At 41.5% G+C, this 18,805-nt stretch overlaps 1 protein-coding gene across 1 annotated transcript; it reads right to left on the minus strand.

The window, feature by feature from the left end:
• Positions 1–559: 559 nt before the first annotated feature.
• LOC144135113 (BPTI/Kunitz domain-containing protein-like) lies at positions 560–16,394 on the minus strand. Its single transcript, XM_077667865.1, has 5 exons — positions 16,296–16,394; positions 12,179–12,385; positions 7,002–7,191; positions 824–861; positions 560–678 (listed from the first exon to the last, which is right to left on the minus strand). The coding sequence occupies exons 1-5, from the start codon at positions 16,360–16,362 to the stop codon at positions 614–616; spliced, it is 567 nt and encodes a 188-aa protein (XP_077523991.1). The 5' UTR covers positions 16,363–16,394; the 3' UTR covers positions 560–613.
• Positions 16,395–18,805: the final 2,411 nt, after the last annotated feature.

The raw sequence follows: 18,805 nt of genomic DNA on the forward strand, positions 1-18,805 counted from the left end.
GTTATGAGAAATGGTGAGACGCGGAAATGTTGTTGGAATTAAGAAGCAGGTTATAAGGAGCAGAAAAGAGAGTGAATTTCTGCAATAATCTCATCTGCACTGTGTAAACATTTCCTTCGACAGTGTGTGGTTGCCCGTCAGCCCGTCAAAACAGCATCCTTGTTGAAGCCGATGGTTCCACCTCGCGGTTTCAATTTCTGCGGCTCGAAGTAGTCCATGAGACGAGCAGAATGCACTTCGCCAAGCGTGGAGACGAATAGCCACGCATACTGGATGCGCAGCTTATTGCACATAATATCGAAATACGTTTGCCCCATAGTCGCATATAGGTTACTGCGGTTGTGAGAGGAAGGTGCACTTTTTTTATTTATTCTTTTTGCAGCGCATATTGTTTCAAAGCCCCACAGATCAAACTGCAAGGAGCATCACTGGCGGCGGCCGAAGTTCGCTGCAAGTACTCGGTTGTTGCATTTCTCTTTGGTGAATACATACAACATTAACTCGCAATTAAATGACGTCATCTGAAGGATTATGCACAGACTCAGTTTCCCGTCAAAATCCAATTGTTTATTTCCAGAAAATTAACTTGCTCATAAGACAAACTTATCGTTTATTATTGCTTGTAGGGGCTTTGGAATAACTCTTTGAAGGGGAGCCTCCCTAGGCTCCTCAGCTTCTCTGAAAACATTAAAGCAAGACATTTTTTTATTGATCGTTCAAAATCACGACACTTTTGTAGAAAGGTGAAGCCTGGATCCACTAAACAGCTCACAGTAAGTTATCAAAAGAGTGCAGCCATAACGGAAATTATTGTCACACTTACCGGCTACTGCTGAAGCATTTTGAGGCATAACGAATCCACTGAAATAAAAAAAAAAAGAAATTTGCCTTGCGATTACAGCTTGTTACGAAAGAGTATTGGCTTAAGAAAATTATAAATTTCTTAGAACACAAATTCATAAATGGACATATTTATGTACAGGGATACACAAAAAATTCAGAACCCCTTTGTTAGCAAAAATGCCTTTTTTTTGGTACTATTCGCACTAGGTCATGTATTGAATGGCCAGTTGTGCAGCGTCATGCAAGGCCAGCACAGTGAGTTCAATCAATGTCACAGGGCGCGTCGAGTCAGCTAAAAAATTACAATATTGCCATTGCGCCCCACTTTCTTTTTTTTTTTGGTGGCCACCTGTATGAGAGACACTGATTAGATGTAATTTACTTCATACTACAAGAAGACTTTTTCATACAATTTTCCTTCTTAGCTGTCCTTACTACCTTCAATGACGCAATTACGTATATACAAAGCTTGAAAAGCCTTTTTTTTTCAACTAGAAGCCACTATATTTTTCTGCCGGTGCACAGCCATGCGTGCGTTCTCACAGAACAGTTTGGGTGTCTGTTCACGACTCCAGCGGCGTCACGTCCGTGGACTGTGCTAACGAAATACATTACGGGCAATAAAATTATCGTTGGAAATGAGCTTTATACTTTTTACATGATTATTGCCGTTGAGAATTAGCAAAAGTCCCATAGCACGAGGTAAACAGAATGGGGGGAGCCAAATAACAACCCACTAAACAGCTATACATCAGTGCTTACACCTGGCACTAGATGACTATTGCATTAATTATGTCGCTGATGATGGGGATATTATTCGAAACTGTTGCACCACCATGCTGTCCTTGTGTATTAGAAAGGTATCACAAAGGGTAATCTGGAGTAAAAGGACAACGCTCCTAAGAAAAGAAAGATCAATGCTTTTCCGATTGTATCAGCCCTGAAGTTAGGTTCTTTACAGATTCGTTTTCAAATAATCAGAGGTGAAAACAAATTATTACGTTCATGATTATATACTACTCTTCTGGATATAAAACTAGGGAGGGCCCAAATTTTCAGCTTCACTTAAAACAAAGAATCATGCTATTACAAGTTTTCCTATTTTTTTATATAGGGTGAAATAATCTTACTTCTGATTTGGTGACAAGATCAGAAAAAAATTATTGGCAGTGTGTTGGAATTTGTTTAAATCTTTCTGGTATAACATGCACCTCTGTGGGTTTTCTGTTCTTGAATTGCTCTTCATTCTTGGTCACTTTTGATTGCTTTGTTGAAGCCCATCAGAATGATGTTAGTCTCTATCATTTTTTTTCCTTTGACTTCCCGCCTGCCTACTCCTGCTGCGATGGTGTTGAAAATATGCTCGTATTTGCAAGTAAAAGTTGTTTTTATTCAGTATACGATCGTCAGTGTACTTTGGTACACGTGAGCATGCCATCAGAGTTTGGTGACTTCTCTACTTCTCTACTCCTGGTTCAATTGCGCAGAAAGTTCATGCGGACAAAATGATGCCTACAGCAGTGGTAGCAAGAGCATTTGCCGTATTTCGAATTAAGCTCATTTAATCAAATCGAAGCCTATTTCCTAATTTGAACGAGGTGCAAAGCAACGAAAAAGCTGCATGAACTACTCGTTGAGTACGTCGACCAAACAAAAAGGACACATGGTGGAAATTGCGTCTATGCAATTATGCCGGAAAAAAAGAAGAATGAAGCACAAATGTACATTTAACAGCATACATACGAACACAGGACAAGCAATTTTTCTGAAAATAACTCTCTGCTGCAGCCAGCACGCATTCCCATCGTTCCTGGTCCTGCTCTGATCATTTTTTTTCTCGGTGCACATATAGTTACGTTCACTGATAAAAAATAGACATTGGTTGCGTTCCAGGCGTTTCATTTCGATGGAAGCTTAATGCTAGAGGCCTGTGTACAGTGGGATTTCAGCGCACATTAGAAAACCCCAGATGGTCGAAATTTTACGAGCGTTCCACCGCGGCGTTCTTTATAGCCTCAGCTACTTTGGGGCGCGAAACCCCATAGACCAAACAAAAAATATGTAGTGTTTCTTTGGCCCCCCGTTCATGAAGACTACAAGTCATTTTAACCTTCAAACAGAAGGTAGGTTTTCGCATAACTTCCTTTAGCTTTGGCCTTGCCCCAGCCGAGAGCAAGAACAAGCGAATAGAACTTAAGATATTTGCTGCCTTTTATTCCCTTTTGCAGAATTCGTATTTCTACCTCCTTGCTAACACTGTTAAGATTTGTTATCACTTCTCAATTCAACATCTGTCAAAGTTACCTACTCCTTATTTATAAAATGCTTCAGTAGACACTCCTTTCGATTTTCTGTATATGTCGACTTTCTCGCTTCCTCTGAAGATTAAGGCTACCGCAAACTTTTTATGGCAGCTTAGTCTGACTTTTCACAGTATAAGAGCTGTCTTCACATCATAATGTTTGGTCTTTTATTGAGTGCCTTCATGTTAACTTGGTTACAGGGGGTTAATGCTATGGTTAAAGAGAAGCGGATCCGCCGCTGTGGCTCTATGGCTTTCGCGTTGAGCTACTGAATTTGAGGCACGGGACGCAATTCCTGCTGTCGCCTCATCATTGCAATGAAATGGAAAATTGCCCATGTGCTAAGAAATGTCTGCGCGCGTAAGAAATCACTGGAGGACTAAATAAATCCGGAAACCTCTATTGCGGTGTTCCTCACAGCGCATGCGTATCATTGGAACGTTAAGCCCCCTAGCTTACAATGAGCGAGGCTGGGCCCTGGTTACCTGGACAACGCCTTCTAAAGGTGCATTCTAAATTCTGTGGACATTCATCACGCGCCTTTGAAGCGTACAGCTACCACTCAACTTAAATGCATTACAGCATTACCTCCAATACCTCCCTAACTACTATAATCTCTTCCTAGCCTGGGCGATGTTACACGATCTTTCTTTTTCTAAAAACTTTTCTAAAGAACTTAAGTCCTTAAATTTTTCGCCTAGTGGCCCGCCAGACGATACACTAGAGCTAGAGCTAGTGCAAGGTTTGTAAGCGCTAACTATACTTTTAATTATAGAAGCTTTGAGCTGCGAGAAGCGCTTGGGCGGAAACTCTGATCGCATAAGAGAAAAGCATTGAAATTAATATTTCTGTGTGTCATTGGCTTGTTAGATTTATTAGAACAGTCTATTTGAAGAATTATCATTATGTTTCAAGTAGAAGGAACAGTTCCATGCAAATTAGAGGAAACTACAGCTGCCAAATTACTCAGAAAAAGTTTTTACCCAAAATGGTATATGATTGGAATCTGCTGCCTAATGACATATTTGACAGTACAAATTTCACGGTTATATAAAGAAATGTAGTGTTTGTTCTGGTATTTATAATTTCCGATGTTTTTTGTGCAATTTCAGTTGTGTATTGAACGGTGTAATATACTGAAGGTTAGTTAACAATCCTCTTGAGGATTATTATGTTCGCACGTTGACTGCTACGCTTCATCTAAAGATTCCACTAATGATGTTAAAAACTTTGTATCTTTATTATGTTTTGCGTTGCTATGTTGAATGGTTTCGGTTGGTATAATTAACACTGCAACAATATTGCAATTCGATGCACTGTCGGTGTCTTGAATAAATAAACAAATAAATAGTTTTGATGTTGCCTCGCAAAATTCCGCGTTGCATATTCTTCTCTTATTTTCACATCTACGAAGGCAATACTTCACACTCTGTTTTGTGCGCGTGCTCTTATCTAATATGTTTTTGTGTATCCCTCACTGTGTCTATGCAAGATTTATTGCTTGTCAGTGCTTGGAAGTACTCGATTATTGTTCTTTCATTCTTTGAGTATGTGATGCTCACATATCTCCAAACTTCTCAACTGAACTAAATCTCGTTCCTCTTTCGTGTGAAATTTTCTTTAAACTTGATGAAAAAAATACCATAAGAAATTTCAGCATCGCCTTGAGTGCTAACAGCTGCCTTCAGGCAAACATTTAAAACCAGTGAGGACAGAACCGTCGTTGTTTCTCCGGTAGCATTACTATTATGAATAAGTGACTTATTTTCATATAACGACTTTCATCCTATAATATATGCTGAAGGAAGAAAACTTTTAATGCTTAAGCTGGCAACCAATGACCAGCATCGGAGGTATTTCGGGGGGGTACTGCTTCAGTAGACCAGTTGTTTAAGCATTTGCCTTGTACGTAAGTGCTTTGCTATTCGATTCAGAGAGCCGCATGTTTTTCAACATTATATTTTCCAACGGGTTTCGTGCTGGGCTTTATAAGTGCGTAATGCTTCAATATATTGGCCGTGGGCTTCCCATTGTTCAAAGAAACAACTCGTTAGCTGTGGGACTATTTCACCAGGTTAAATCTGTGCCATTAGAATCAACAGGATTTCTGCATCGCAAAACCTCTGCGTTTTTAGTCTGTTCGTATTTGCATGCAAACGTGCAGGTACTTTGATATCAGGACACCAAAAGCTTGCTTTGTGTAATATAGGTGGAGCCTTAAATTGCAATTGCTCCTCGTTTACCAATTCACTGTTTGTTTGCGGGATACGTGTTCCACTGGTTGAAAGTGTTGAAATCACATAATTTTCTTTATGCCCTGGAGTGGGAAGGTTATGACGTCTATGATGCTTGAAATCTGTGCATGGTAGAACCCTTTTTCCCATTTTAAAACATTTGATAGCAAGCGCCATAAAGGCTTCATACATGTAATAATCAAATCAGGAGCACTGAAGACTTTAATACAGGCTCTGTAACAAACTATTTGGAGGTGAGCTGGTGTGTGAGGTGGCATATCGCAGGAACGGTCTTTAAGGTGAGCCGACAAGTTAGTTCACACTATCGATATCAATGAGCATTGCCTTCTCCGGTGAATCTTCGTAATCAGTCCCATTTAAATGAGAGTGCCCAAAACGGGGAGGGGGAGCTCAACGTAACCCGGTCTCAGAACAACGAATGCATTCTCGCAGCGTCTGGAAGTTCGCGGGTAACGGGAAGGGGTGAACGAGGGGGGGGGGGGGATTTTAAAAGCAAGAAAAGCGAATGCTGTCTCCGGAAACTTTCCGACCGCAAACAGTCAGCAGTTCGCCTTCTGAATTTGTGAACACCTAAGGACCTGGCATCTACAGTTCTGACTGAAAATTTTACTGTATTAACATTAGCTAGCTGTAAAGTGAAGCCTGAAGGTTATCCGGAAAGTCGAGGTTTCCAGCCATTTCCTGCGATTTTTGCGGCAGCAGGGCAGAGCATTTGGGCTAAATGAAAAAAAAAAATGTTTCCTGGTGAGCACGCACGCATCAGAAAAAAATAAATACTCAGAAAAGCAATGCGATGTCGTCCACCTTGTCTCTAAGCTACTTCCACTGTACGTAAACCTGTAGCCGCCTGGGAGCAGAACGCACAAGGAAGCACCTGTATTATACTGCAGTCAGGCAGTGAGATGACTACAAGCTCACGTCTGTGTTGTGAAGGTGTTGAAGGATTACAGCAAACGGACGTGGACTTCGTCACAACATGTGGTTGTGGAAAACCTGACAAGTCTATACAACCAAGGAAAGTGGCAGTTCAATTCTTGATAGGTGGCCAAAGATTGCTCGGGAAGAGCAGCGTGTGTCTCACAAGCCATCCCGTTTGTAGCACCTGCCATAGTTTGACAGTCGCACATCGCTTAATCACTGCATCACTGCGCGAGGATTAGTGTGGAACTGCCAGTGATATGTGTATCTAGAGTATGGCCAATCATACAGTATAAAATGACTTATCATGACAAACATGACTGTCAAGGCTAATCAGGATATGAGAACCAGAGCTAACCAAAGTAGCGCACGATATTTTGTGATTAGGCCCAAGCTAAACTTCCCTCCATTTTATTCTGCATATATAGGAAAAGTGATCGCGTGCCATCAGGCTAGACAGTCAGAAGTAGCCCGGGAGTAAAAATTACAGTGTATTGTTTATTATGAGGATAGTAATAAAACTTTCAGCATGTGGGGAGATAATTGTCTTCGCGATGTCAATATAGTTTTCAACATTGCTTCCTAAAAAAATGCACTGAGGCAAACATTCGGAGTTAAAAATTGCTTGTTGCCGTCATACGGTAATTATAAACTTTTCATGAAATATGGCGCATTAACTTACCTGCAGTGCATGTTGCAAAATACCAGCGAATGAAAGGAATTGGCTGACAACTCCGGTCCCATATTTTCGCACATGTAGTACTGCTTGCATTCCTTGGTAGTGTGGTTATAGAAATATCTTGATCTTACTTGATAACTCTCTCTGGTACATACTCCAGGGCGATATAATAGGCATACGTCTCCCTCTTCATCTGAAAACGCACAAAAAACATGCTTCATTTCAATGATTTGCATCCCCTCTTTACCACTTCAAACATTGGACAAGTGGACTTTATTTCTCTACTTCGTTAGCATTACGCAAGGCAATGACGCTAGTTTTTTTTAATTTTTTGTCGTTAATATAACACAAAATATTGAAGCGAGAGGCGTGTTTAGGCTAATTTTACTCCTGTATTTATGTATTGCCGTACATCAATTGTGCTCATCAACCAAACTTTCCCGCATGTTCAAATATTTGGCGGCGGAAGTAGGTTGTGACCCTAGAACATTGTTATCAGTTATTATGGCAGATCTGATGTTTGTCATTATCCTGTAATGAACATGAGAAGACGTTGAGTTAACAGTACTGGAAGTTTTTTGCTGAAATGCCTCAAAAGATCCGTTTTATGGATGCAGAGTCTGCTTAGTTATCCGAACAATTGTTGTTCATCTGTATTTTAGCCGCTGCAGAAACACAGACGCCTCATCCTCGTCTACCCCTCATTTCAAGAGGTGTGCACTGCGCTTGTAAAGTGATTTTCAGTGGGAGATTTCTCAAAATTTGTTCTAGTGCAAGTTGTAATAGTGTACAGGCAATTTACAGATTTCACAGGGACATTTCCACGGTGTCAGAGATATCTAGGCGCGGGCATTATTGTTTCAGCTGAACCACAAAGGAAGGCCTTTTGTTGAAAACCAAGATGTTATGCTGTTATCTTCGCCGATAAACGCTGTTCGGTTTCTTTCAACGGGCGCTCCAATTTATAATTGCCGGCTATTAGCATATAAACTAAGTTGCAAGCGGTTTTGATGCAGCCTGTATTACCAATCGATATTCTAGAATTTTGCCCTACCCCGCTAACAGGATAGCGGACTATTGATGCAGGGGCCTAATCGTACCGCAGCGTGTCCGAGGCGCACCAGTTACATCCTTCCACCCCTCGGGCCGGTCTCAAAAATGCAGTGGCAGGTGACATGGCACGTGATGTAGACACTAAGGTGTCACGACCCGAGCGCTCTACCGCGGCCATTCAGCTTCGAGAAAACACCATCTTGAACAGCGTTGGCCGAAATACACCATAATAATACACGACACAGGTGGCATAAGCCGCAAGTCAAGTTTTTTTTCTTTTAAACAGCGCAAAAGACGCGGACGGAGAAGGCACACTGAGGACACACACAGCGCTGACTCTCAACTATCTGTCCGCGTCTTTTGCGCTTTCTAAGAGAAGTATAAGCCACCAACTAGCCCGTACATCTACCCTTGTAAGTCGACTTTGTTGTGAGAAATAGGATACGCGCTCAAAATACTATAAAGACAATGCTGCTGCGAGATTGCCTCGAGGAACAAGAGGTAACTGTGATTTGGGTGACGTCGCGATGTTGCAATACTCAACTGGTTATACCGCGAAACCAGTGTTGCTGCTACTACTTACAGTTACTACCGTGTACGCATATGTTAGTCGCAAGTGCCTACAGACACACTCAATGAAACAATGTTTCCGCTCAAAGGACCTTTTTTGCGGCGTTGCTATGCTGGCTAGGTGCGGGGGACTTCTCACGTAGCTACCGGGACGGCGCCCGCTGTAGGCAAGCGGTCAATCGGCCAACACTGCAAGGGCCGGCAAAAAAGGCGGAGTCCCTTCGCTGTTCCTAGGTGTGCATCTGCTGCTCGGCCCACTCGTTTGGTTGTAATAGTGAGTCGCGTTTACACAGCTCTCCTCGACACTGGTTAAGGCGAGAATTCATTGCTTTGTGCCAGTCACTGCTCTCTTAAACTTTAGGTTTTTTCAGCTGTAATCAAACGTATACGCAACATAAGTGTGGAGTGGGACTGGGCCATGGCTGCAGAGCATGAACCGTGATTCTAGCCACGTGCCGGTGCAGTGATCACGTAGTTAAACACCCGCTATCCAGATCTCCGACCAACACAGGCGACGTTGAAACCTTTGCAAGTGGGAGGACCGTAGCCGAGAGCGTATATGTACCGTCAGTCTGGTGCTTCATCTCCATTATGCTGCAGTCTGCGATTGCGAAAGAAAACCATCGAATGTTTTCTCGCATGGCTTGGCAGCGTCCATTTAACCTTGGTTTTTGTTAAGGCCTTACTTTCGCTTAGAGCGCTGTTTCTTGCAGTGTGGGACTCCCGTCCGGGCTAGGTGTGGCACGTGCGCTAATATTTCCGCGTGCTTCGCTCAGCTAACAACTCTCACTGGGTCAGTGGCAATAGCGTAGACAATTTGCGACTGCATCTTTCAACCACTATGTATATCTCCCAGCCAATGAGACTTGTGTGCTTAGGCAGCCCTTACTGTGCATGTCTTGGTTATTAATCTCAAGAGGAAAGCATATTCGTATACACCCCAGAGCATGACCGTGCACCCTTCCGGCTCTCACAAGACATGCTTGTGTCTTACATAAGCTTAAAAACAGCGACATGATGAACTACCGTCTAAAGAGTCGCAGAAGCTGGACGTGGCAGAATTCAGGTTTTTTTCCTGTGCTCAGTCCTTATGAACATACTGCCTCGATACCACCCTTGTATTGTTGCATTCATGCCTGCGGGACCGAGAGCAATTGCTTCGGTTCGGCCCCTAGTTAACCCCGCTGACCGAACACGCACTTACGAATTCCCGCTGAACTGAGGATTTCCCTACTGATTGTAATATAGTCAAGCTCATGTGAATTACATGCTTGAGGAAGACTTTCCCCTCTCTGAACAAGATTATGGTCTTCTGATGTGTTAGTGACCAAGAAGGATTGCCCATTTTGTTTTTAGGCTGACTTCACGAAACTCAACGACATGACGCAGCGCGAAGTTAATTTTCTTAAAAGACGTGACAACGTCTTGGAAATGGTTAAGGAACGGTCCAATTTTTACTAAGCAGGAGTTTAAATCGGCACACTCTATATTTTTATTACAGGATGTCCACACAATAAAACCTGCCTTTGCAATCATACCCAACCATTCTAGAAAAAGACATTTTTAAATGGCAAAAAATATGTGAATGCAAATTTTTAAATATATATTACGACTTCACTATAACAATAAATATATCCGCAGATCTCTCGTACGCAAGCTTACCTCTTTTTGCTACTAACTTTTTCGCTATTGCCAAAAGTGTTCCCCTTTGGTTGTCTATTGCAGTCTCAACTGCTTAATGCCAGCGACGAAAAACAGTTTAAAAGAAAGATTTTTCTACACATCTGAAGAGTGGACCATAACCTTTATTATTTTAATAACAGTACCTTAAATCTTTTCAATATTCAAAATTTTTCTCACATAATGTTGGACATGACCAGACTGCCTCTTCGAGTTCGCCCGCCTCTCATTTATTCCGTGCAATGCAAAAATCGATGTTCCAACGCTTCTTCGAGTGCACTTGGGTATATGAAATGGTCTATTGTTTCATTTGCCTCCACGGCGTTGTTGTCTACGACACCGACATTAACGACGCATCCTACATAGCGACAATTTTCTGCGTTTCTTAATAGACGGCAACCAGAAGTTGAAAAGCGGCAAATGTTGCCGTTTAAAAAATATGCAGCACCTAGGACAGCTGTCTGCACGTATGGCTCACTCACGATCTAACGGCAGAAAAGCACAATCTAAGAATACCTGACCCCCTATTCTTGCAAATAGCTTTCGAAATTCTGTGGACTTCGTCTCGTATTTTCGGAAGGTTCGTTCCTCACTAGGCTGTGCCGGCTCCTCCAATGTGTACATTGCAAATATTTATGAGGGGACACTATGGTTAGAAGCAGGACAATACAAAGGTATAGAGATTAGGTATGAAGATTAGGCATAACACCGCCTTTGCTAATTTTATCTAACTACTTTAATGCTTCTTCTGTCAGAAATGATATATCGAAATAATATATTGAATATATAATCAGCGCGAGATTGAATGGCTACCCCTCTGGCACTGCAAATAACCTTTAAAAGGGTTTTAAAGGTAATTTGTAAGGGTGGCCGTAACTACTTTGAGGCAGGGCTATTTATTCTTCAATTAAGGCTCATGTCACAAAGAGGTAGCAAATTGAGAAAGGCAATCCTAATCCACAAATTTAAATCATTACAACCATCGCGGATAAAAGACTTCAAAAGAGACTTACAGCTCTCAGATACGAGAGAGTGAAACAATGCGCGTCAAAGGTAAAAGCGGTATTGAGCTACTTAATTTTTATTTGGAATATTGCTAACGCATGAAGGGGCTGTTTCGGTGTGGAGAATACAATGACAATGAAAAAACACACGGATTTGAATTTTGATTAAACTAACTCTAAATGGCCTAACGTAGTAACTGTAATCTGCGTTGACGTATGTGCGATTCTTTAAACAGAGCCAAAATTACGAATTCTCCATTCGGTAACGAGGAATCAGTGAAAAATGCACAACTTCTGCGTGGCAGATGTTAAGAAAACTGCGCGGCTCAATCAACCTGGAGTACTAGAATAACAGAAGTGTTTAGTTATTTCAGCTTGTTATTATACTCATATAATGCACATTTAAGTAATTTTAGTGTCTTGAGTATTTTAGAAATAAATATGTTAGCAACATGTTCCAAGTTGGGCGAAACGCAACGTTGTCACGTTCCAGACGGAACGAAGTACTGGCTTGACTTCTTGCAAACTTCCTCATTCTCTAGGTTAATGTGAAGGTGCACAACGAAAGCAATGGGTGCCATCAAGAGCGCTCAAAACTTGTGCAAAGCTCTATGAATCAACAGCTTTAAGAATGCTAGGCTTTAAATCTCTTCACAGAATCCTGTTTGGCCTCATCGAAGTACTCCAGGAGTAAAGCTCGCCGAAGATTTGTACAACGTAAAATGTTTTGACATTTCTAGCACCATCACAAAGGGAACGTTTTTATTTCTATTTCTGCTGTCGAGCGCGGAAGTATATGAGGGAAGCATGAGCATAAAAATTTCCTTGGCTAGAAGCGGAGTCAATCGAAAAAATAAAATGAAACGAACGTACATTGGTTGCCACACTGCTTCGCACATTCAAACCGCTTCTCAAAGAGGCCATCTGAAAGGCAGCCATTCCAAAGGATATACTGGCACACCCCCGCGGTTTTGTTGAAGAAATATCTCGGTACTCTTGCCAGGCATCGTCCATCGTAATCGTTTGTTGGCATGACGCATTTATTTTTATTGCTCTTAGGCTCCGCCAGCATCTCTGGTCCTGAAAGGAAACCATCAACATAGTCAGTGTTAGTTGAGAAGACATCTCAAGAATGTTGGTCAGTTATACATGTGTCATGTGCTATTGCAATGAAAGCAAAAAAGAACGAGAGCATCAAATTCTCTCGAAGTAAGTGGTACCAAATATAAGCGGTTGCAATGTCAAGAGGAGCGAGATCATTTCTTGTTACATTCGGGTAACGTTCCAAAGATTGCTCCGCTCGTATGAAAGATACCTTAATGCACTAGCAATGGCTTAGGAGACACTAGTGACAACACGAAAATGCAAATCAAAGCTCCGATTGCACAACAATGAAAAGCAAAAGCGGTTATATTGGTGCAACCACTACAGTGGTCTTAGATGAGTCAAGAGCATAGGTAGCACCTTCTTTTTGGAAAAGAAAAGATTAATTGTCAGGAAAAGAAAAATGCCTTAACTGACTCACTCTTTTTGTGCACCTCAAAAACGGCATGATGGTAAGAAAGAAAGCGGGAGTCAAAGAGGAAAGAAAGAGGTGTTGAAGTTGTGGGCTCCAGAGTACTTATCCCCCTTGGGATTTTTAACGTGCACTGGTATCGCACCCCACAAGGGCGTCTCTTTCGTTACACTACCATCATAACGCAGGTGCGCTGCCTTGACTGTGTTCGAACCCGGGTACTCCTGCTCAAAAGCCTAGAGCCCTAACCACAAAAACCACGCTGACCGGTGTCTTGGTTAGTGTTATTGAGGATGACTATGTCTGTTTTGACGACAAGACGACAAGGACGGGGGAAGAAAGAAAACACAGGCCCTAAAGTGAGCAACTAAAAGCTCCGATGAAGCAACGTGTGTATTTATATCGCAAAGAAGAATACAACAAAGAAGATAAAATCCAAAAAGTCACTTGCTCCTGTGCACATCTGCAAGGCAGAGCCACCATCAGGTCAAGCTCGTTTAAACTGCGTGTTGACACGTGTCTAGAATTGACAAGAAATCTTTGGCCAAATATGCTTTGTTCTTTTGATTCATCATGACAGCTTGCACAAAGTCATTGCACACTTAAACATGATGCCTTAAATGGACTGCAAACAGGAAGCACTGTGCGAGATGGTGATCATGGGTTGGGGAATAGCAGCTGCATTTTATTTTCACGTCAACACCCCAAAAGCAATCACATTTCTTACATATGTTTCAGAAATGCATTCCTAGGAACAAGAAGTATAATTTCTTCAAAAGCGCTTTATATCATAGTGGCAAATTTCGTGACACTGAGTCCTACCAGCGTTGTCACGTGTAGACAGTACCACATCCCTGAAAGGTGCACTGCGCGGTGCCCCTATATGGAACTGTACTATTATTCGCTCAATACAATTACATAAAGATATCCATCGGGCAGTGCATGACTAAGGCAGCTATGAACTGTTATTGAGGAACGACAGAGATTTCGGTCGAAATCTTACTAAAGCTTTACTCTTTTTATGCTGACATAACAATGAGGTGTTTAGACAAGAGTTATTTCCAGAGGTCAGGTGTCTGCATTGGATGCAGAATCGCTTCAGTGCTTTCCACGTATATATCAGAAAGTTGTAAAGAAACACTCAGAGTCATCTACTGGACGACTGCGTTACCATTTTTCGGTCCGCTGACGATTTATCAATGTTCGTACGAGAGTCCACCAGCATAGGAACAGCGATAAACTCATTAGAGGTGTTCAGACAGAAGAGTGGGGCGTGCGTCTTTCATTAGTTTTATCAAAACAGAGATTTTTACAGTTTTTAGAGTTTTCACTTTTCTTGGACACATAGCACGCATGCTTGCATTATGCTCGAAAGAAGGTGGAGCCGAATTATGCTTCGGTGCAGACCTGTATGCATTCGGAAAGACGGCGAAATAGGAGGGGGCTTACGCACGGCGCTTGGAACGACCTGTGTACGCCGTCTCTGGGAAGCACTCGTGCGAAAAGCTTAGCAAAAACGTCGTTACTGAATGTGGCTAGAAGACGCAAGTAGTCATTTAAACATAACAGGTCGTCGTTATAGATTCCTAACCAGAGTGGGAAAGCGAATGTATTTGAGAAACTAGGTTTTGGATGAAGCACTCATTTTCGCGGCAAACAAAAGCTGACCGCTGATAAGAGATCAAGAAATCAAATACTCATTTTATATATACGCGTATGCCCTTTTCGTGGCTCTGCTTCTTTTTTTTACCAATGCATTTCTTGTACAGAATTGAAAACCCTACAACCTATTGGATAAAACTCTATATTACTGAATTCCTCCTAATATAGAAACTGCGTGGCATGAATCTATAGACTAACTGATCATCGAATATTATTCACCTTACCCTAACATCTGCTGACCAAACACTCGAATTTCCTAATGAAAATTAAAACCACGCTTAAAATGGGAAAAGCACCCGTAGTTACACTGATTGATATCAAGCCGAAAAATAAGCATGCCGTTTCTGATCCATAACAAGTTTGCATCATCTTAAATATCGAGCGTTTAAAAAATTGTTGGCGGTATAGCATTATTAACCACGAAATGTGAAAAAAAGGCTTTTGCTGGTTGACAGCAACACCACATGACTGAATGTACCGGTGGAGAGCGCGTTTCCTGTCGTTTGGTGACTTGCGAACACACAGATTTTGATGAAGACGATGACGTGCAATGAAAGGCTTGAAGGTTTGTGCCATTGTGTGAGGGCAACAACAGCAACAACAACAAGGTGTGTTACCGCTTGACACAAGGCGTGATTGGCTACCGCGATAGCCTAGTGCTTACGTGGCGAGGCCAGCGAAAATTATCTGTTCGCGCCACCACGGTTGGAAGCCCAGTCGCGGCAATATTTTGTGGCTTTATTTAAGCTCACAAGTTTAATTCAAGGTTAAACTTCAGCAGTGAAGCGACTTTTGCAGGTTTGGTTGTGTGCAGGGCTTTGGCTCTAAAAAACAATAGCGGAAGTTTAATATTAACGAATTTGTCACGTAACGCTACCGTCAAAAGCTTAAAGAACAAAGCCTACTTAGGCAACTTAGCCAGGATGTAATGTGAGGTTTTAGGGCTATCGTAAATATATGAATACAGGTACACATGCCGGATAGGTGAAAGCACAGATAAGCAGAAGCCCTGGCAAAAATTTTTAGTATTTATGTTATCTTAATTTTGTAGAACGTTGTTGTACCTAATAGAGCCAAAAGTCTACGGTGACCTAAACAATGTAGAAGCTTTTAGTCGCGCGTTTCCTCCTGGAGTAATGTAAGCCCCCCGTCGAATGTCGGTATCAAGTTATAAATCCTGCTCATATACTTGAATATGGACGTCAAGTGCTCTATCCAGCTAATTCGCTACAAAACTATCCCACGAAGTGTAGAAAAATCGATGCGGATGTAAAGCGAGGAATATTATCACACAAAAACATATGGTCATTCTCTATAAAGAACATTATGCAACATCGTGCTTTCAAGTGTTGTTAACTTCAATTGATATTGCACACAGAAGCGATTTATCTTGAGCCCTGTGGATAAATGCTACGTGCCGCTTTCAGATGTCTACGCCCGTGACATCACGCATTGGACACGGGCATCAAAGACGACATTGCTTCAATTTAAACGCAGTGTGCCACCGTTTCTATAGATCTCAACTCTATACAATTGTGCCTGTACGATGACAAAAGTACTTAAGCACAATAGTTGAATTGGAATCTGCTGCTCCATGAATTCCTGCGAGAATTGCAAAGAGGAAAATCATGCCTGTGTCTTCAGACCCTTGCAGAATATCTTCATATTTAGGTGGTGTAGAGCCATTTCTTATACGCATAATTATATAAAGCCCTTGAAGAGCATGACATAAACGCTGCAATTTTAGGCCAGGCCAGACTTAATTTGATAATTGGCGTTAAGATATCACCAGAAAGATAATAATTATCTTACTCGAAATCACCGCAGCTGCAAGCGCCAACCAAAAGACACAAACGAAGTGACCTTGCACCTTGCCCATCTTGGCGGTTCACGTATTGCGGAACGATGTTTCACTGCCTGCAAACTTTTTTCCGCAAGATTCCAGATTTATATCTGCTTCGACGGCATTCTGAAGTATATGTCGGAAGATAATCTTTGATAATGTTGGCTTCTGATTAAAAACCAAAAAATACATTGCGTGCAAAGAATTCTACGCTGATCACTTGTATACTTATAGATTCCAAACACGCTTCCTCTGCACGGTGCTTGACTGAAAATAAAATAGTAAACGACAGAAGGGGAAACTACAACCCTTTTCCGACATTATGCTGCCAAAAAGACTGAAGCGTGAACTTGAAAGAATTATCGAAATGTGATGCAGGGCTTGTCAGCGTCACTATGGAAATTATAGTTGAAACGTTTGGACTTTTTAGCTGTTGACATTTTTGGGAAGCACATACGGGAAGAATAGGAGACTCGTTTTTCTTCCTTCGGAATAAAAATGCGTTATTTGGAAACCTCCTTGTACGACACATGCGTCCACAGCATTTCAGTGAACTCAATTGTAGTGTTTTAGGGCCCCAATAAAAAAAAACACTGGATATATAATAATCTAAAGTCTATCTACTGAAAATTCACTCAAGTTTTTAGGCTTCGGATGACCTGTCTTATCAATATGCGAAAAAATGACCTTCTTGAACATCCGCTACCATAAAAAAACCTTTAAATGTGTATGTAGAATGGAATTTTATTGTCACCTCAGCTGCCGAGAGCGTACACAAGAGCACTGTAGAAAGTGTGATGCGCTAGGAAAACAACACCCATAACTCAGAGGCCATATGTAGGTCAAATAATGACCCGTCATCCCCTATTATTTAGGCAGAGAAGCATATCAAGCCTTTGGATGCTAAAGGAAACTTGAACTTTAGCCAAATGCAAGTGTAAGCGAAGTGTGTGTAAGCTAAGAGTAAACACTATAAAGTGTTGTACCTTTGCTCATAAGGGTTTCAGAAATCTAAACACGGGTGATCAAGTCAAGCAATCATTTTTACATAAGTAGGTTACAGACATCCACCTGGGAGACCGTGGAGGCCATTACTTGCCTACTTGCCACTGGCGACAGCGCGCACTGCTGTGAAGAATGAGCACAGGGCGGCGCCCAACAATTGCGTAGATGCCAAACTTGCAAAATTATTTGTGCACGAAAAGAAAACTTGTTGTGGGTAAACATCATTAAATAAATCTCGTAAGATATCATAATGCAGCATACCGTCTCTGATAATTTTGCTAGGAACACCTAAATATATGCGCCAAGAATATGGGGCAAAAAGCAGTTTTTTTTTCCTTCTTAAGGATTTCATATCTGGCGTCATTTATGCCCCTCGTGGTTGTAAACATTTTTTGTTTCATTCTGCCACCTTCTATAAAATATTGAAAATAGGTCTACTGAAAACAGTGGAAATAAAAGCTCTAAAAATATCTAAAAATAGAGTTCAGAAATTTCTACTAATTACCCTATAACCTACTAAAGAAACTACAAATAATGTATGAAGTTTAATCATTTGTAGGCGCAACGCCATCGAATTATGATCATTAAATGTTCATGAATATAGATAGATAAAAGGTCCCATTTTTATTTTCTTTCACTACCAACTGCGAACTTAACATGATGGCCGTGAAGCGAAAAAGGTTTTATGGCAAAAAAAGCTACGACAGTATTTACCAGAATGACAGGATATTTTTTTCTTGGGCTTGGCCAGAGCATGTAATTGGCAGGCGAAGATAACCGCTGGTCCTTAAGGTAACGGAGTGAATTTCAAGAGAAGGCAAGCGTATAGCAGGGGTCGGCAGAAATTTAGGTGTGCGGATGAGATTAAGATGTTTGGAGGCATACGATGGGCGCAGCTGGCAAATGGCAGGGTTAATGGGAGAGACATGGGCAAGGCCGTTGCCCTGTAGTGGCCGTAGTCAGGCTGATGATGATAATGATTAATTATAACTCAGCACGAAGTAAATTTACGCATAATACACTTAATCTTATCAGTTACTTGGCGCGTCAGCCCACGCGCATATGTGCCGAAGCAGTCAGGGGGACGCACGGATATCTAATATTGTTGTGGATTCTTCGCCGTCTTATTCTCATCAGCTCGCTGTGTCTTCTAATTTTTTTCCTGCTCGCCCTGATCTTCCTTGTGTAAAGCAGGAAAAGGCAGTGGTTTTTACTTCACAGTGGCATATTCTTCCTTAAATATGAAAACATACTTATACACTAACAACACTGCATCGCATAGTTTAGGACTCAGGATATATTTTGACGCTAGCATTGTACTGCTGCTAGAATAAAAAAGGCAAACATTGCATACTTGCGTTTCACAAGGTAAATATAAACGAAAATTGCTGATATTTATTTGGCTACAAACATTTTCGACCAAGCCGACATGACAAACAGGTTAGAGAATACGAGTTTGAATCGTCAACAGGGA

This window comes from Amblyomma americanum, chromosome 5, assembly GCF_052857255.1.
Source record: "Amblyomma americanum isolate KBUSLIRL-KWMA chromosome 5, ASM5285725v1, whole genome shotgun sequence".
Classification (NCBI taxonomy): domain Eukaryota; kingdom Metazoa; phylum Arthropoda; class Arachnida; order Ixodida; family Ixodidae; genus Amblyomma; species Amblyomma americanum.